At 48.0% G+C, this 16,584-nt stretch overlaps 1 protein-coding gene across 1 annotated transcript; it reads left to right on the top strand.

Moving 5' to 3' along the window:
- The first annotated feature begins 4,040 nt into the window (after positions 1–4,040).
- Positions 4,041–5,818, top strand: LOC122016721 (scopoletin glucosyltransferase-like). Its single transcript, XM_042574112.1, has one exon. It carries the CDS (start codon positions 4,087–4,089, stop codon positions 5,680–5,682), a length of 1,596 nt encoding a protein of 531 aa, XP_042430046.1. The 5' UTR covers positions 4,041–4,086; the 3' UTR covers positions 5,683–5,818.
- The last annotated feature ends 10,766 nt before the right edge of the window (positions 5,819–16,584 follow it).

Raw genomic sequence — 16,584 nt, 5'->3', positions numbered from 1 at the left:
ACTTCGATTAAGGTGTGCTTTGATCTTTCAAGAACTTACTTGATTGATCAAACACATGTTTGATCGAACATGCGGGTTGCTAGGAAATGTTCTGTTCTTGCATAATTTTTTTTTACTGGGAAATTGAAACAAAATGGAATTCTTGTGCCTTCAGGATTGGCGCCTACAGTTTCCTCAACAGGGAACGCGCCCTCACTGGATCTCTCCTCCAGTTGCTTACCTTCACTTACCAACTATAATCACTTGACTTGCCTCTGACCCACCAGGTCTTTCCGTCAGTTGTCAGGTTCGCTGATCCAACTGGATTTCGGCCGGTTGTCAGGTCCCGCTGACCCAACCAGACTTCCTACCAGATATCAAGCTCCGCGGACCTATCTGGACTTCCCACCAGCTATCAAGCCCACAGACCTACTTGGATTTCATCCTGGTGTCAGGTCCCTCAGACCAGTCAACTCCTGCACACATGGTAAAGTAATTAGATAAACAACACATCTAACTTTAGCCTATTTGTCATACATCAAACCCAGATTATTAGTGCAACCTGTACTAACAATCCGTTATCAGTTCATAGATGATAATAGATCGGGCTAAAGAATTCTATATATTTAAGTCATATCTGATAATCCAAAATTTAATAACCTTAAATTAAATCATGTTAATGGATTTGATTTATATTCATATGCCCAACTTATAATTAAACTTACAAATTAAAGATAATCGCCCACATTTGTATAAAGAGTTCCTTAATACTAGTTTTGTTGATTGCATGGGTGACTTGAGACTTCTTAACTGCTAAAGTTACACACAATCAAAACTTGGCGAAGGCTCCTAATTAGTTCGTCATAGTCAAGGAAAATTAAGTTTTGCATGATCAATGTGGTAAAAAGGTGAAATCGCTCGCCCCCAGCACTCCCGCCGCACCCGACTCAAGGCCATCACGAGAGAGGTAAATCACAGCATCCTGAGCGAGCATGTGACAGGTGGGGTGAGTTGCACAGGGACCGGGGATTTATGCCCCGACTACCCTGAGTTTCGACCCCGCGACCTCATGTGGCAAGCATCCCACCACATACCAACTCGGATGACCTGTGGGGTCAAGTTTTGCATGATCAAGCACACCATAGTGGGTGCGGTGTCTTTCAGAGCATTCATAATAAGGGATTTTCAGATCATTCATAATAAGGGATATTTAGAGAGAATATTTTTTTAAATATTTTCAATCTCAAATATTTTCATTGAAAGAGGATATTGTGGAGGAGATTTGAAATCATCGAGCATAGGAGTTCAGATTCTTTGGACTGCAATTTCTAGTCCACTCTTAGTCTCTTTCGTGAGCTGAAATTTAGCCAAAATTGACTGTGATCTCCCCTAGGTCATATCCTTTAGCGGTGGATGGATCACCCACTTGTCGACACCATACAGTTCGCCCAACCATTGGCGGCCGGAGGAGGTCACCTGACTCGACCCAAATTATAACTTAGGCGAAAAGGTGAACTCAGGGGAGATCGTAGCTAATTTTGACCGGATTCCGACCGTGATTCGACATGCAAATGGTAGAAGAGACCAAGAGGGAACTAGAGATTGCAGACCAAAGGATCTATTCTCTGGACATAGAGTTATGCCTAATGATTTCTCGTTCTCTTTGTTTTTTAATAAAAAATAAAAATAATATTTAAGGATGGAATTTGGAATATTTGAAAGTGGAATATTTAATAGGTGTGCCGGTAAATATTTAATTTTAGGGATATTTAATTGTGAGATTTGAGATATTTGAGAATGAGATATTTAATTAATAATGTGAATGTGTGGATCATAAATATTTGGGAGAAATATTCGGTATTATTATTGTGGATGCTTTAGTACGATCAAATATTTCTTCCAAATATTTGTGGTCATCAAATATCTCATTACTTAAATATTCTAAATTTCACAATTAAATATCCCACAAATTAAATATTTATATAATCTACCTATTAAATACTCCACTATTAAATATTCTAAATTCTACCATTAAATATATATTTTTTATTTTTTTATTTAAAAACAAAGAGAGACAAATCACCGAGCATAACTCTATAACTCTATGTCCGGTTATTTCAAATCTCTTCCATAATATTCCCTTCTAATGGAGAATATTTGAGATTAGAGATATTTAAAGAAATATCCTCTATTGTGGATCCTCTAGCGCACTGTTTGGGAGGAGGTGAGTAAGGGGAGGAAAGGATAAAGAAGAGGAAAGGAAACTTGAAATCCTTTTTGGGAGGAAGTGAGCTACGGAAAGGAATGGTAAGGGTAAATTTTAATCTTCCTTACCCATGAAACAAAAGAATTTTTTATACTCAATTTAGGGTGTAAGGAAGGGTAATGTGAACTAAAAAAATTTGTGTTCTAATTTTATTCCTGTAATTCTAAAAATTATTGTTTTAGTTATTGTTTGCGTCGCGACGAAAAACGCTTGCACCGTTCGACTCGCACAACCCGATACTTGCACACTCTTGACGTCGACTTCGAAGCCGACTTCGACGCTCACATCGATACCGACTTCGATGTCGACTTCGACATTGACTTTGACGCCGACACAAATTTTAACAAATAAATTATAATTACTTAAATACAGAAGTCTTAATCAATATATATGGAAGATGTACTATCTTTTTCAACGCTTAAATTTATAAAATTAAGATATTGATATTTTAATATTCTAAATCCGTATATTATAAAATTAAGTTTTGACTCTCAGAGTTTGTTCTACAAATATTTAGAAAATATTTTGATTAAAAAAATTAACTAATTATTGTAAATTTGATTTAGATTTATTCGAGTTAAAGATGAGGAGAGGTAAAAGTGGCGCACATTAAAAGAATGAGATTAGTTTAATTTTTAAAAAGGCAAACTTATTTAATGTTTTGAATAAAAGGCAACATATTAACAAAAACTTCCTTAGAGGACTTGGAGTAATTTTAAATTATCAATTTTTATATTATAAAAGAAGATGAAAAGGGGAAATAATCTTTTAATTTCTTTGAGAATTTCATTTTTAGTTTGTTCAAATTGAATCGAAGTGATGTCAGGTTTATTTTCCTTTTTCTTATTCTGTTCGTCTCTTCTATTAATTTTTTTTATGCATTTTGTTTATTTAATTAAAACTGGAGCAAACGACCATTATCCTATGTACACTTAAATTAAATTAAGTGTAAATTAGAAAAAAATTTCAATCACAATTATAATTTTATATATAGTTACTATGTCTAAAAAAATTTATTTCCATTCCCTACATGTAAAATTTCATTTGCTTCAATTCTTTCATGCAAATATCATTATCTAATTACCCTTTAAATTTTTTAAATACAAAATTTTTTTTAAAAATAAGTATAATTACTCTTAAATTCAGTAATTTAAATTAGAATTCAGTATATTTCTATCAAAATTCAGCACTTTAAATAAAAATCTAGTATATTTCTATCAAATTGGCCCTTCATATTTTTTAGGTATAAAAAATCTAAAAATAAATATAATTTCTCTTAAATTCGACACTTTAAACTAAATTCCAGTATATTTTCTATCAAATTGAAATGACTTTTTTTTCTTATTTAATATAATTCCTTCTAAATTCAGCATAATTCAAAGAAAATCTAGTATATTTTCTATCTAATTGGGTATAATTTTAAAAAAATCTAGTATATTTTTCATCTAATTAAAGTGGTAAAAAGAGTCGTGCTCAATTTGATAGAAAATATACTGAATTCTAATTTAATGTGCTGAATTTAAAAAAACTTATACTCATTTTTGAACTTTTTATACTTGAAATATCTGGGACAATTAGATAAATTAGTGTCTATTATTTTGGACTAGAGAGTGGAAACAAAAATTTTGATCAATAAGGACTGAATGCAAAATTGAGTTTATGATTCGGGGCTACATACAAATTTATCCATTTAACTTAATTTAAAGATAAATTTATATACAGTCTCAATCATAAACTCAGTCCTCATTGACCAAAATCGATATTTATTATTAAATTTATTATTATGGACTTAACGTAGATTTTTATTTTTGAAATCCGGCTTTCCAATCGAACCAGACCGAATGCCGGTTCAGGACCTTCAGGTTCAACGACGCAATATGAATGGAAATAGAGGCATGCTTACAGTCTTACACCGAATACCTTCGAGAGACAGACTAGCGATGAGTTCCGTCGCCGACACCGCCGATCGGAGGCCACTGCGTCTCTTCTTCATTCCCTACTTTGCCTCAAGCCACCTGATCCCTTTGGTCGATATTGCCCGCTTCCTTGCTGCCCGAGGAGTCGATTCCACCATCCTAGCCACCCCCTGCAACGCAGCCCTCGTCCGTGCCACTGTAGACGCCGCAGCAGCCGCTGGCCTCCGGATCCAGCTACTCGAATACCCCTTCCCGTCCGCGGAGTCCGGCCTCCCTCCGGGCGTAGAGAACCTCAGCGCACTGCCCCCCTCTGAGTGCGACAAGATCGACTACGCCATCGCCTTCACCCGCCCCACCCTCGAGCACCTGCTCGGCCTCCACCACCCTGATGCGGTTGTGGCCGACGGTCATTTCCCGTGGACAATAGATATCGCTCGCAAACTCGGCATCCCGCGCATCAAGTTCACCGCGTTGGGGACCCTGTCTTTCTGCGTCTTTCATTCTGTATTGGCGAACCAGCCGTTCAAGGACGTCACCCGCGACGACGAGCGCGTTCCCATCCCGGACCTTCCTCACCCTTTGTTACTAGCGCGATCTGAGCTCCCCGACTTCCTCGTCCAGGATACTGTCTTCGGTAGACTCATGGAAGAAGTCCGCGAAGCCGACAAAGCAAGCCTCGGTATCATCATCAATAGCTGTACCGAGATTGAGGGGATCTACCTCGATTACTTCCATCGGATGTTGAGCATCAAGAAGACATGGCTCGTGGGCCCTATCTCCCTGAATGACTCTGAATCCAGCAGCGTCGGGGTCCGAGGTGGCGGCCTCAACCCAGCCGCCGTTGGGAACAGAGCACGTTGCCTCTCGTGGCTCAGCGAACAGAAGCCGAGTTCGGTGGTGTACGCCTGCTTCGGTAGCTGGAGCCAGTTCACGGGCGAGCAACTCAGGGAGATAGCGCTCGGGCTAGAGGCTTCCGGCCACCCATTCTTGTGGGTGTTGCGCGAGGCGGACGGAGCCGAATGGATGCCGCATGGATTCGAGCAGCGGGTGAAGTGGCGCGGGCTTGTTCTTCGGGGGTGGGTCCCGCAGGTAGAGCTGCTCAGCCACGCCGCCGTCGGCGCGTTCGTGACGCACTGCGGGTGGAACTCGTTTCAGGAGGGCGTCTCCTCCGGGTTGCCGATGGTGACGTGGCCTATCGGGACGGATCAGTTTATAATCGAGAAGCTGGTGGTGGAGCGATTCCGCGTGGGCGTCAAAGCGTCAGACAGCATAAGGAGCACGACGGATCCAAATCGGACGATCGTGAGGGCAGCGGAGCTGGCAAGGGCGATAGGGAGCATCATGGACGCTGGGGTGGCGGCCGAGGGAACTAGAAGGCGGGCGAGGGAGCTCGCGGAGAAGGCGAGAGCGGCGGTAGAGAAGGGCGGTTCGTCCGACAAGGCTTTGAATGATTTGATAGAGGATATATACGTCTGGCACGACAACAAGAGGTCCGCTGCAGGGATGGCGGTCGACATTTAGATTTAGCTAGCAGTGTGATCGTAGGTTTATTTCTCTATTGCTTTTTGTTGTCTACTTGTTCTGTTTTCTGAATAATTGCATTGCATCCATCCCCTATTAGTTATATATATTACTATTTACCAGTATTTCTCTCATATATTCCTCATTTTCAGAAAATAGTTCTCAAAGATTAAGCTGACATGCAACTATCAAATATTATTATAATGTTGCAAATTGTTCTGTACGTTTTTCAAATTATATTATAAATATCATTATGTTTGTAAGTGCTAACTTATTATAAAATTACTATTAATTTTATAATGCAAGGTCCATCGAATTACTAGTTGTGAAACACAAGCCGCTTCTGTTATTGTGTTCTTCCAACTTTGGATTCATTTGTTCCAATTATTGAGCTAATTATTGTACGGCCGATGGGGCCAGTGTTCAGACTTCAGGGCATCTTTTGACGTAGAAATGCAGAATAGAAACATCTTTGGAGACGTTTTCTCGATGGGGACCAGCAGACCACGTGGCAGCACATGGCCCACCAGATCATGTGGGGGCACATGGCCTTGAATTGAAGTCTGGAATCTTAATATATTTTTTTTATAAAAAAAATTTAATGACAATTAAGAATCCAACATCTTATTTGGAGATAATTTTTTTACAAATATATTATAACTAGAACTCATACCGTTGATATCTAAATGACAAATTAAATATCTTACAATTATATTATAAACTGGGACAATATCAATATATTTTAAAGTGATAAGATGATTGATCCGGCGGTAAGAATGGGGGATTCACAGAGGGGGTCCTGTCCGAGCGGAACGAGAGATTACCCAGCCAAAGGTTTGGGTTTCCGATGCCAAAGCAGAAGAACCGGAGCCGAATGGCCGAGTGGAGGTGTCCGCTCGGCCGGAATCGTGGCGAGGGAACAGTGGTTAGCCGAACGGCCTATTCGATCGGCTCGGGATATGATATGTCAACAAAGGCATGATGATTAGACTGTACGCAAGATTGCACTATTAAAGGCCCCACCATCACGTCACGGACATGTTGATACAGTAGCAGTATGGTCTTATGGATGCCCTTCTGACAGGCTCACACCTAGGAATGGTCGAAAGCAGGTGATCGCTTCGATTGGTGTGCCCAGGCTCCTTCGAGAGGTCTATATAAGGCCTCCATTTCTTCAACCGGAGGTACACAAGTCTACATTTTCTAAGCCACTTTCTTATTCCTTCGCCTAACTTGAGCGTCGGAGGGCCGTCGCCGGGACACACCCGGCTCGGTTTTGTTGCAGGTTCGAGGATACAGCAGGGAGCGCCACATCCCCAGCGTCCATTGATCCTGGTTCGGACAGGATCAATTTGGCGCCGTCTGTGGGAATGCACCTGCATCCGAGCAGAGGCAATGGACGAGGCTGGAAGACTACATACCGTGGCACTCTCACAAGAAGAGTTTGACACTATAGTCGAGGCGAGGGCAGCCAAGACAGTGGCGCAGCAAAAGGAGAAAACACAGGCTGAGCGAGTGCAACAGCAAACAACCTCGGCTTCAGCAGGCCGGGCGGCGCAAGCAGACCGCCCGGAATATGTTTCAACAGGAGGGTTCCCTCAGGCACTCTTCCGTACTCCCCCAGAAATCGCGCCCGCTCACGGGGAACAAGGATCCTCATCCGATGAGCCTCCCCGAGCGAACGCACCACCCGAGCAGGTTCACCGACAGTTCTCTGAAGCCATACATCGGGATCCGTTACCAAAATACTATACACCACCGCCGATCGGAGCTTACAATGGGACGACCGACCCCGACGACCACTTGGGGAAGTTCGACAGCATCGCCACCTTGCATCAGTACTCCGATGGCGTAAAGTGCCGGGTATTTCTCACCACTCTATCGGAATCTGCACATAGGTGGTTTCGGAGGCTGCCGGACGGCTCTATCACTAGTTTCCAGGAGTTCCGAAAGGCATTTCTTCATCACTTTGCGAGCAGCCGACGTTATCAAAGGACAAGCGTCAGCCTGTTCACCATCAAACAAGAACCAAGAGAATCTCTCCGGGCGTATATACAGCGATTTAATCAGGTAGCGATGGACATCCCCACAGCCACCTCGGAGACAATGGTAAACGCCTTCACGCAAGGCCTCGCGGAAGGGGACTTCTTCCGCGCGCTCATTCGCAAACCACGACCACATGCTACACCGGGCGAATGAGTATATAAATGTGGAAGAGGCGGAGGCTGCCCGGCGGAAGGGAACTCATGCCGAACGTCCGGCCCATGCCGAACGGAAGCAGCCCGCTGCCCATCAGCCACCAAGAGGACCAAGAGTTGAGGCATCCCGGGCACATCATGCGAAGTCCCCGGTGGTCCAAGAGGTAGCGTCCGAGCGGTCAAAGATGAAGAAAAAGAGGGTATGGACCCCAATGTTTTGCTCTTTCCATAATACCGACTCCCACAACACCTGCAACTGTCGCGGCCTGCCTTCAATCACCCATCCCGTACGACGGGGTGGCCCTCGTCGATCGCCTTCACCCGGCCGCCGGCAGCGGCATCAAGAGTCCGGTCGGTGAACATATAGAAGATCTCCCGAACATCGTTTCCCTCCAAGGCATGAAGATCGCTCTCGAAGGTCCAATGAGCGACCTAGGCAGTCCGCTCGGGAAGAGGAGAACAGAAACAACACCTCCCGGGGAGAAATCAATATTATTGCGGGTGGGCCGACCGGAGGAGATTCACACAGGGCGAGAAAGGCAAGCGCCCGGCAGCTCAGAATCCATGAGGTGGGTTGCAGCCAAGAAAAGGCGAGCGGACCCGAGATCAATTTCGGGCCCAAGGATCTTGAGGGAGTTGAAGTGCCGCAAGAGGATGCCCTTATCATCAAAGCGGTGATAGCCAACTACACCATCCACCGTATCTTCATTGACACTGGCAGCTCGGTCAACATCATCTTCAGAAAGGCCTTTGATCAACTACAAATCGATCAAGCCGAGCTGCTGCCCATGACAACCCCCCTCTACGGGTTTACGGGCAATGAGGTTCTTCCGGTCGGACAGGTAAGACTGGCTATCTCCTTAGGGGAAGAACCGCTCCGGAGAACGAGGACAACAAACTTTGTGGTGGTCGACTCCCCTTCATCCTACAACGTGATACTGGGGCGACCGGCGTTAAGCGAATTCCGAGCTGTTGTGTCGACGTTCTATCAGAAGATCAAATTCCCGGTCGAGGACAAAATCGGTGAAGTACGAGGAGATCAGTTAGCCGCTCGGAAATGCTATGTGGAAATGGTCCAAGCCGAATCTAGCGTCGCGCGGAAGGCTCCACGGATCGAGGTACACGCCATAACCGAGAAACCTCCTGCTTTAATTTATGATGAAAAGGAGGAGGTTCAGATCCATCCAAGCCGATCGGATGCTACAACCTTTATTGCCGCCGACCTGGAGGACGAACAGAAAGAAGAAGTGGTCAAATGCCTCCAGATGAATCATGACGTCTTCGCCTGGTCGACGCATGAGCTGCCCGGTGTCTCCCCCAGCATAGCCCAACATAAGCTTCACGTCCGGCCGGACGCTCGGCCAGTAAAACAAAGGAGAAGAGATTTCAGCGCCGAGCAGAGAATATTATCATTCGAGCGGAGGTAGAAAGGCTCTTAGAGGCCGACCACATCTGGGAGGTTCAATTCCCAAGTGGTTAGCAAATGTGGTGCTCGTCTCAAGCCGGGCAACAAATGGAGGTGTGCATCGACTTGAGAGATCTGAACAAAGCTTGCAGAAATCCTTTACCCCGAATCGACCAGCTCGTAGTTCTACAATCGAATGAGAGCTTATATGTATCTGGGCCCTACAAGGCTATCATCAAGTCGCTCGCCCGAAGATCGGGAAAAGTTAGCCCGTTACACGGATGGGACGTATTGCTATCTGGTGATCTTGATTCGGATGAAGAATCTGGGAGCAACATATCAAATTGATGAATAGGGTCTTCCACGAGTAAATCGGACACAACCTGGAGGTCTATGTAGATGACATCCTCATCAAATCCTTCCGCGCGGCCACTTTATGCAAAGATATGGAAGAAACCTTCCGTACACTCAGAAAATATGGGGTCAAGCTAAATCCTCATAAGTGTTTGTTCGGCGCCAAAGGAGGACGTTTCTTGGGCTATATTGTGACCGAGCAGGGATTGAAGCTAATCCTAGCAAGGTGAAGGCTCTTCAGGACATGCCACCTTGAAACATGAGGAATCTGAGTGATCGGTCGGATTCAGCTATCACGCTTCATCTCAGGCTGACCGGGCCTTCGTTCTTCAAAGTCCTTGTAAGCTACAAAGTTCCAATGGAATGAAGGCTGCGGCGGGCCTTTGAAGAACTGAAACATCTTAAACTCCCTACTGTCTTTGGCCAAGCCGTCGTGACAGTTGCACATTTATTTATCCTCAACCGAGCAGGCTGTGGGATCAGCGTTAGTCCGGTCGGGAGGTGAGGAGCAACCTGTATATTTCCTTAGCCATATCTTGAAAGATGTTGAAACCCGCTACACCGGACTCGAGAAGTTGGCCTTTGCTCTGATCCTTGCCGCTCGAAGACTTCGTCCTTATTTCCTGGCGCACACGATTATCGTCAAGACGAATAGCCCGTTGGGACGAGTGCTTCTGAATCCAGAAGCTTCCGGACGGCTCATCAAATGGACAACCAAGATAAGCGAATTTGATATCCAATATCAACCCCGCTCGGCCATCAAGGCACAAGCCTTAGCCGATTTTGTGACGGAGGTGCAGGACCCGGAACCCGAAGCTGTGTGGAAAGTGTTCGTGGATGGATCGTCCACTAGACACAGGAGTGGAATTGGCATAGTTTTGCTATCCCCACAAGGAGAGCGGATGCAGCTCTCCGTCCGGCTAGATTACCGAGCGACCAACAACGAAGCAGAATATGAAGCCCTTATTGCTGGATTGCAGGCCGCTCGGCACGTTGGAGCCGTCCGGGTCATCCTCTATTCAGATTCCCAGTTGGCTGCTCAGCAAATCTCGGGGATTTTCGAGATAAATAGTACAAGGCTCAAGCTCTACGTGGAGGCTATTGAAAAACTTAAGCTCAACTTTAGGGAGGTGATTATTCAGAAGATCCCTCGGGCGGAGAATCAAGTGGCGGATGAATTGGCCAAGCTGGCAAGCGCGTTATACCCGGTCGGCTCTCAGAAGCCGATCGAGCAAGTATCTTTAGTAGCATATGTCGATCGGATGGAGGGCATCACATACCCGAGCGACTGGAGGACAACTATTGTGGAGTTTTTACGCTCGAGAGCTACCCCCTCCGACCAGGAAGGAGCTCATTTACTGAAGAGAAGGGCTAGTCGTTTCACCCTCGTAGGAGATCAACTCTACAAGAAGGCCTTCTCCCGTCCGCTCCTAAAATGCGTCAGCTGGGAAGATGCCGAGTACATCCTTCGAGAAGTGCACCAAGGTTCGTGCGGTGGACATCCAGGCGGACGGTCGTTAACCAGGAAGATTTTGCTAGCCGGGTATTTTTGGCCAACACTTCAAAAGGATGCTGCCCGGACTGTTGCAAATTGTCTATCCTGTCAGAAGTATCACAACATGTCCCACCGACCGGCAGATGAGATGAAAGCATCAACTGTGGCCTGCCCGTTCAACCAATGGGGGATGGACATCATGGGACCCTTCCCCATGGCTACCGGGCAGCGGAAGTTCTTATTGGTGGCGGTCGACTACTTCTCAAAATGGGTAGAAGCTGAGCCACTTGTAAAAATATCCGAGTAGATGGTTAAAAAGTTCATATGGCAAAATATCATCTGCCGCTTTGGCATCCCAAGACGACTCGTCTCCGACAACGGACGTCAATTCACTGGGAAGCTGCTCGGGAAGTGGTGCGAAAGTTATGGCATCGAGCAGCACTTCACATCGGTGGCATACCCCCAGAGTAACGGTCAAGCCGAGGTAACCAACCGAGAGATTCTCAGAATTTTAAGGGCTCGGCTCGACCATGAAGGAGGCAGCTGGGTAGACGAGCTGCCGGGCGTCCTATGGGCTCTCCGCACGACACCAAAGGAGGGAACGGGCGTCACTCCATTTCACTTGGTATATGGAGGCGAAGCAGTCATCCCGATTGAAGTTGGGGTGGAGTCCGTTCGGGTACAAAATTATGATGAAGATAACGCCGAACGGAGGAGCATGGAGCTAGACTTGGTCGAAGAGGAAAGAGCTAAAGCGTCCGTCCGGCTGATGGCGTACCGGCAACGTATGAAACAGAACTACAACCGGCGTGTGATCCCCAGAGCCTTTCAAGTAGGCGACCTAGTTTGGAAGAAAGTCAAGCCGGTCGGAGATGTCGGCAAGTTGGAAGCTCCCTGGGCAGGACCCTTTGAAGTGGTCGAGAAGCTCCGTTCGGGCGCTTATTACCTCAAGGATGCGGAAGGTCGGATGCTGGATCGGCCATGGAGTGCAAATCACCTTCAGCCATATAGAGCTGGGTGAGAGGTGCGCTTTTGCTCTATTTTGTGTAAATTCAAAATAGTTGTACTCCTTTTATCGCAGGAAACAAATTATTCCCAAGGCATTCTGTGTTCATAGCCGAACGGTTGGCTATCCGAAGGCCCCGTCGCTCGGCCGGAGGTAAATTATCGGAGCCAAGCGCTCGATGGCGAAGGCCATTGCTCGGTAGGAGGTATATTGTCTGAGCAAGGCTCAATTAGAAGACCACTGTCTTGGTTCGGCGGTGGCGTTGTCAATTATGCTTAAAAGCCAGCGAGCTCCGTCATTAAAGATCGAGGCCAGGCCGGCCAAACTATAAATATCAGCGGCCAGAGCTCAATCGTTAAAGATCGAGCCGGCCGACTATAAATATCCAGGCGAGCTCCGTCGTTAAAGATCGAGGCCGGCCGACTATAAATATCCGCAGACGAGCTCGTCGTTAAGATCGAGGCCGCGGCCAAGCTATAAATATCCGCCGATGAGATCCGTCGTTAAAGATCGAGAGCGCGCCGACCGCGAGCGAAGCCGGCGAGCTCCGTCGTTAAAGATCGGGAGCCTCGCCGACCGGCTATAAATCCGCGCCGGCGAGCTCCGTCGTTAAAGATCGGGAGCCTCGCCGACCGGCAATATCCGACGAGCTCCGTCGTTAAAGATCGGGAGCCTCGCCGACCGGCTATAAATATCCGCGCCGACGAGCTCCGTCGTTAAAGATCGGGAGCCTCGCCGACCGGCTATAAATATCCGCGCCGACGAGCTCCGTCGTTAAAGATCGGGAGCCTCGCCGACCGGCTATAAATATCCGCGCCGACGAGCTCCGTCGTTAAAGATCGAGGCCCGCGCCGACCGGCTATAAATATCCCGACGAGCTCCGTCGTTAAGATCGAGCGCGCCGATCGGCTATAAATATCGCGCCTGAGCTCCGTCGTTAAAGATCGAGGCCGTGGCCATTATAAATATCGGTAAGCGAGCTCGTCGTTAAAGATCGGGGGCTGCGGCCGGCTATAAATATCCGCAAGCGAGCTCCGTCGTTAAAGATCGAGAGCCGCGCCGACAACCGAGCGGAAAATCGGCGAGCACCATCGTTAAAATCGAGAGTCGGTCCGGCGACTATAAATACCCCGGGCGGACGAACGAATATCAGAGAATAAGGAACCGCGGAAACCACAAGTATTAAAACATTTAGGCCCGCTCGGGCGTTGGTCCTTCGATACTTGGCGTTTGTTGACTTCACACAGGCTAGATACGTGCAGAGCGAGTAGACCCTCCCGCTCGGACTTTATTTAATGGGTTAAGCCGATCGGCCGCGTGACGGGGAACACTTAGAGCATGACTGACTCTAAGCATAAACGTTAAGTAAACAGAAGAATATTATGGATAATGATCAGGAAGACGCAAGCAAAGACATAATTGCATTAAAGGGAAAGCATGCCGGACGGCAAGTACAAAAAGTTGCGCTGGGCGTAAGAAACGCAAAAACAAGATAGAGACGAGGAACACTCTTCACTCGGGGTCTTCGAAGTTGAAGAAACCGTCCGGAATGTCGTCTGTCATGGCCGCCAGATCGGAGGCGGGAATGTGCATTCCCGCAGGAAGGTGGCCACCCTTCTTCAAGTAGGCCACAGTGACCTTAACGGCCTCGACAAAGGTTGAAGAGACGCTGCCGCCAAATTTCGTGCCGAACCTCTCCGAGCGGAGGTAATCTTGACATGCGGCAGCCAGACGACTCGGCTCCCCTTCCTTGTACTTTCTGAGCGCCGCTCGGGAGGCAATTAGTGAATCTTGAAGAACTTTCTGGTCCAACTCCGCTTTAGTGCGTTCAGCTGAGCGCCCATCCCGTTCGGTAGTTAGTTGGGCTTCCAGCTCCTTAGATCGCTGATCTAGGGCTCGGACTTCAACTTTTATCTTGTCCAGATCAGCGATCGCCCGCTTCTTCCGGCTACTGGCGCGCTTCACGACTTCGTCGCGTTTCTTCACCAAGCCTTCAAGTCTAGCCACCTCTGTAGCCAGGTCGGCGACCTTCTTCTGTTCGGCCTCGCGGGCTTGTTTCTCCCGCTCGGCCGATGGACCCCCCGAGACTTGGAGCTTTTCCATAAGATCCTCCAGCTCGGCCAGCCGATGGCTAGTGGCGATTTGCTCAGCCCAATGCTGTAAGGGAAATAATAAAATCAGGAACCGAACAGTAGCATGGCACAGGAAGAAAAATGAACCTACTTGAGTGGCCTGCTGCATGTGGTTATCGCCGAGCTGCTTGGGCGTCATGAGGGCCACCCGAATCTGGGCGTCCTCGAAAAGTTTGGCGAGCGGACCCGTCAAGGTTATTTCATGAACGGGGCTTGATGGCCGATCGGCAGACAATAAATATTCCTCCGACGGGAATCGAAGGGTAGTCTTGATGGTTGGGTGGCCGGCCGACACTTCCTCAGCCGCCTGGCCCGAGGACTCCCCTATGGTTGAAGTTTCGCCCAACCGTCGTGGCGAAGACGAGTCCGTGGAGGAGAGCCGGAGGGCTGTGCGGTCGGCAAGGCCACGGGGGTCCTGATCTGCGTGCGATCTGGAGAAGCGATCTCGATCGGCGCTGCGGTTCGCCCTCCGGGGTCGTGGAGGGTGGACTCTCTTGACGTTCGCGAAATTCCGTGGTGAATCCGGCTGGGGACTCCAGCTCGGTGGGCGAGAGAAGCAGGATCCGCCTCAACCTCCGTTGAGCGGGTTGGGTAACTTTCTGTTTGGATGCGTCCCCCCCTCTCCTGCATCTGCCGGGCGGCTGGGGATAAGACCCCGCTCGGCGAGTTCTTTTTTGGTAGCCGCCTCAATTTCCACGGCCTTCAATTTCAGATGATCGGTAGCCTTGGAGCGCCACATGACTTCAGCTGCAGGGGAAGAAATTAAAATCAGTTAGACAAAAAAGGCGAAGGGAGTAAAGAGTCCTTACCCATGCGGTAGGGAAGATTGGCCCGAACGGGAGATAATCCAAAAATGTACAACACCCCCTTGAGAAGCAACTGGTCGATTTTGTACCGCTGACCGGACAAGCAATTTGCCGCATGAAGGTAGGCCGGATTGCTTCTGAATTTGCCGAGCTCCGGCTGGGTCGGCACAGCGGTCTGCCATTTGGTTCGGAATGCTGGCCGCTCGAGAAGTCGTATATAGAAGAAGAACTCCCTCCAGTGCTTGTTGGAGGTCGGCATGTTCTCAAAAAATTTGAAGCCTATTCTACTTTGGAAAATAAAAGTACCCAACTTGGATTGTTTGGGGTAGAAGAAGTAGTGGAATATTTTGGGGTCAAGTGGGATATTGTGCAGCCTAAAGAGGACGACAACCCCGCTCAGTAGCCTAAAGGAATTCGGCACAAGTTGGCCAAGCGGGATGCGGAAATAATTACAAACTTCCAAAATAAATGGATGAGTAGGAAATCTAAGGCCGCCCTGGAATTGGTCCAGAAAAAAATAAATAGTACCGATCGGCGGGTTATAGGGCCGGTCGGTCGGGCCGGCTACAACTATTTCATGGTCGTGCGGGATCCCGTAGGTCTTAACAACGCGCCGGGCGCGCTCCTCATCTAACCTACTCTCCACACTCATATACCACGGACCGTGAACCTCGGTAGCGGGGGCAGAAGTGCTCGCCATGACTAAAGAAGGGAAGGAAGCCTAGCAATACTCGGAAACAAGGGGACGAGAGAAGAGAAGAAGCTTACTGAGGGAAGATCAAAGGAAAGAAGCCCAGGAACTCGAAAACCACCGGAAAGCAAGCACGGGGAGTCGCCGGAGTAAGCTAGCAGCAGGCAGCGCGATGAAACAGAGAGTGCGGCGTGAAGGCCAGAACGAGGGCTTTATACAAACGAGACCGCTCAGCCTCGTCCGTCGGATGAAGGGCACAAGAGACGAGGTCATCATCTAGCCATTCATTTCAAAACAAAGGACGTCCCATCCTACGGAGCGTTACCGCCACTAGAGACAAGCCACGTGGCGCTCTGTCACCAAGCGCAATTAATGCGCCCATACCGCGCATGCTTCGGCTTAATGAAAAAGACTTGCGCGATTTTTAAGAGGATTTAGACAAGCAAACATCCACGTTGGGCGCCAAGGCATACAAAGCGAAGAGCCGAGCGGATAAATTTGGCATGAGGGCCGAACGGCTCAAGGGATATCAGCAGTAGCGATAAGGCGACGACCGCCCGCTCGGACACACAGTCGAGTCAGTCGGACTCACTGCCTCCTTCGACTAGACTTGAAGGGGAGGCAAGTGATCCGGCGGTAAGAATGGGGGACCCACAGAGGGGGTCCCGTCCGAGCGGAACCAGAGATTACCCAGCCAAAGGTTTGGGTTCGACCGAGGACAGAATGGCCGAGCGGAGGTGTCCGCTCGGCCGGAATCGTGGCGAGGGAACAGTGGTTAGCCGAGCGGCCTATTTGATCGGCTCGGGATATGATAT

Source organism: Zingiber officinale, chromosome 1A, assembly GCF_018446385.1.
Source record: "Zingiber officinale cultivar Zhangliang chromosome 1A, Zo_v1.1, whole genome shotgun sequence".
In the NCBI taxonomy this organism is placed as follows: Eukaryota; Viridiplantae; Streptophyta; class Magnoliopsida; order Zingiberales; family Zingiberaceae; genus Zingiber; species Zingiber officinale.
This window is presented reverse-complemented; position numbering and strand designations above follow the sequence as displayed.

Coding starts and splice junctions, on each gene's coding strand:
- LOC122016721 (XM_042574112.1), top strand. CDS start 4,087: ATGCCGGTTCAGGACCTTCAGGTTCAACGACGCAATATGAATGGAAAT.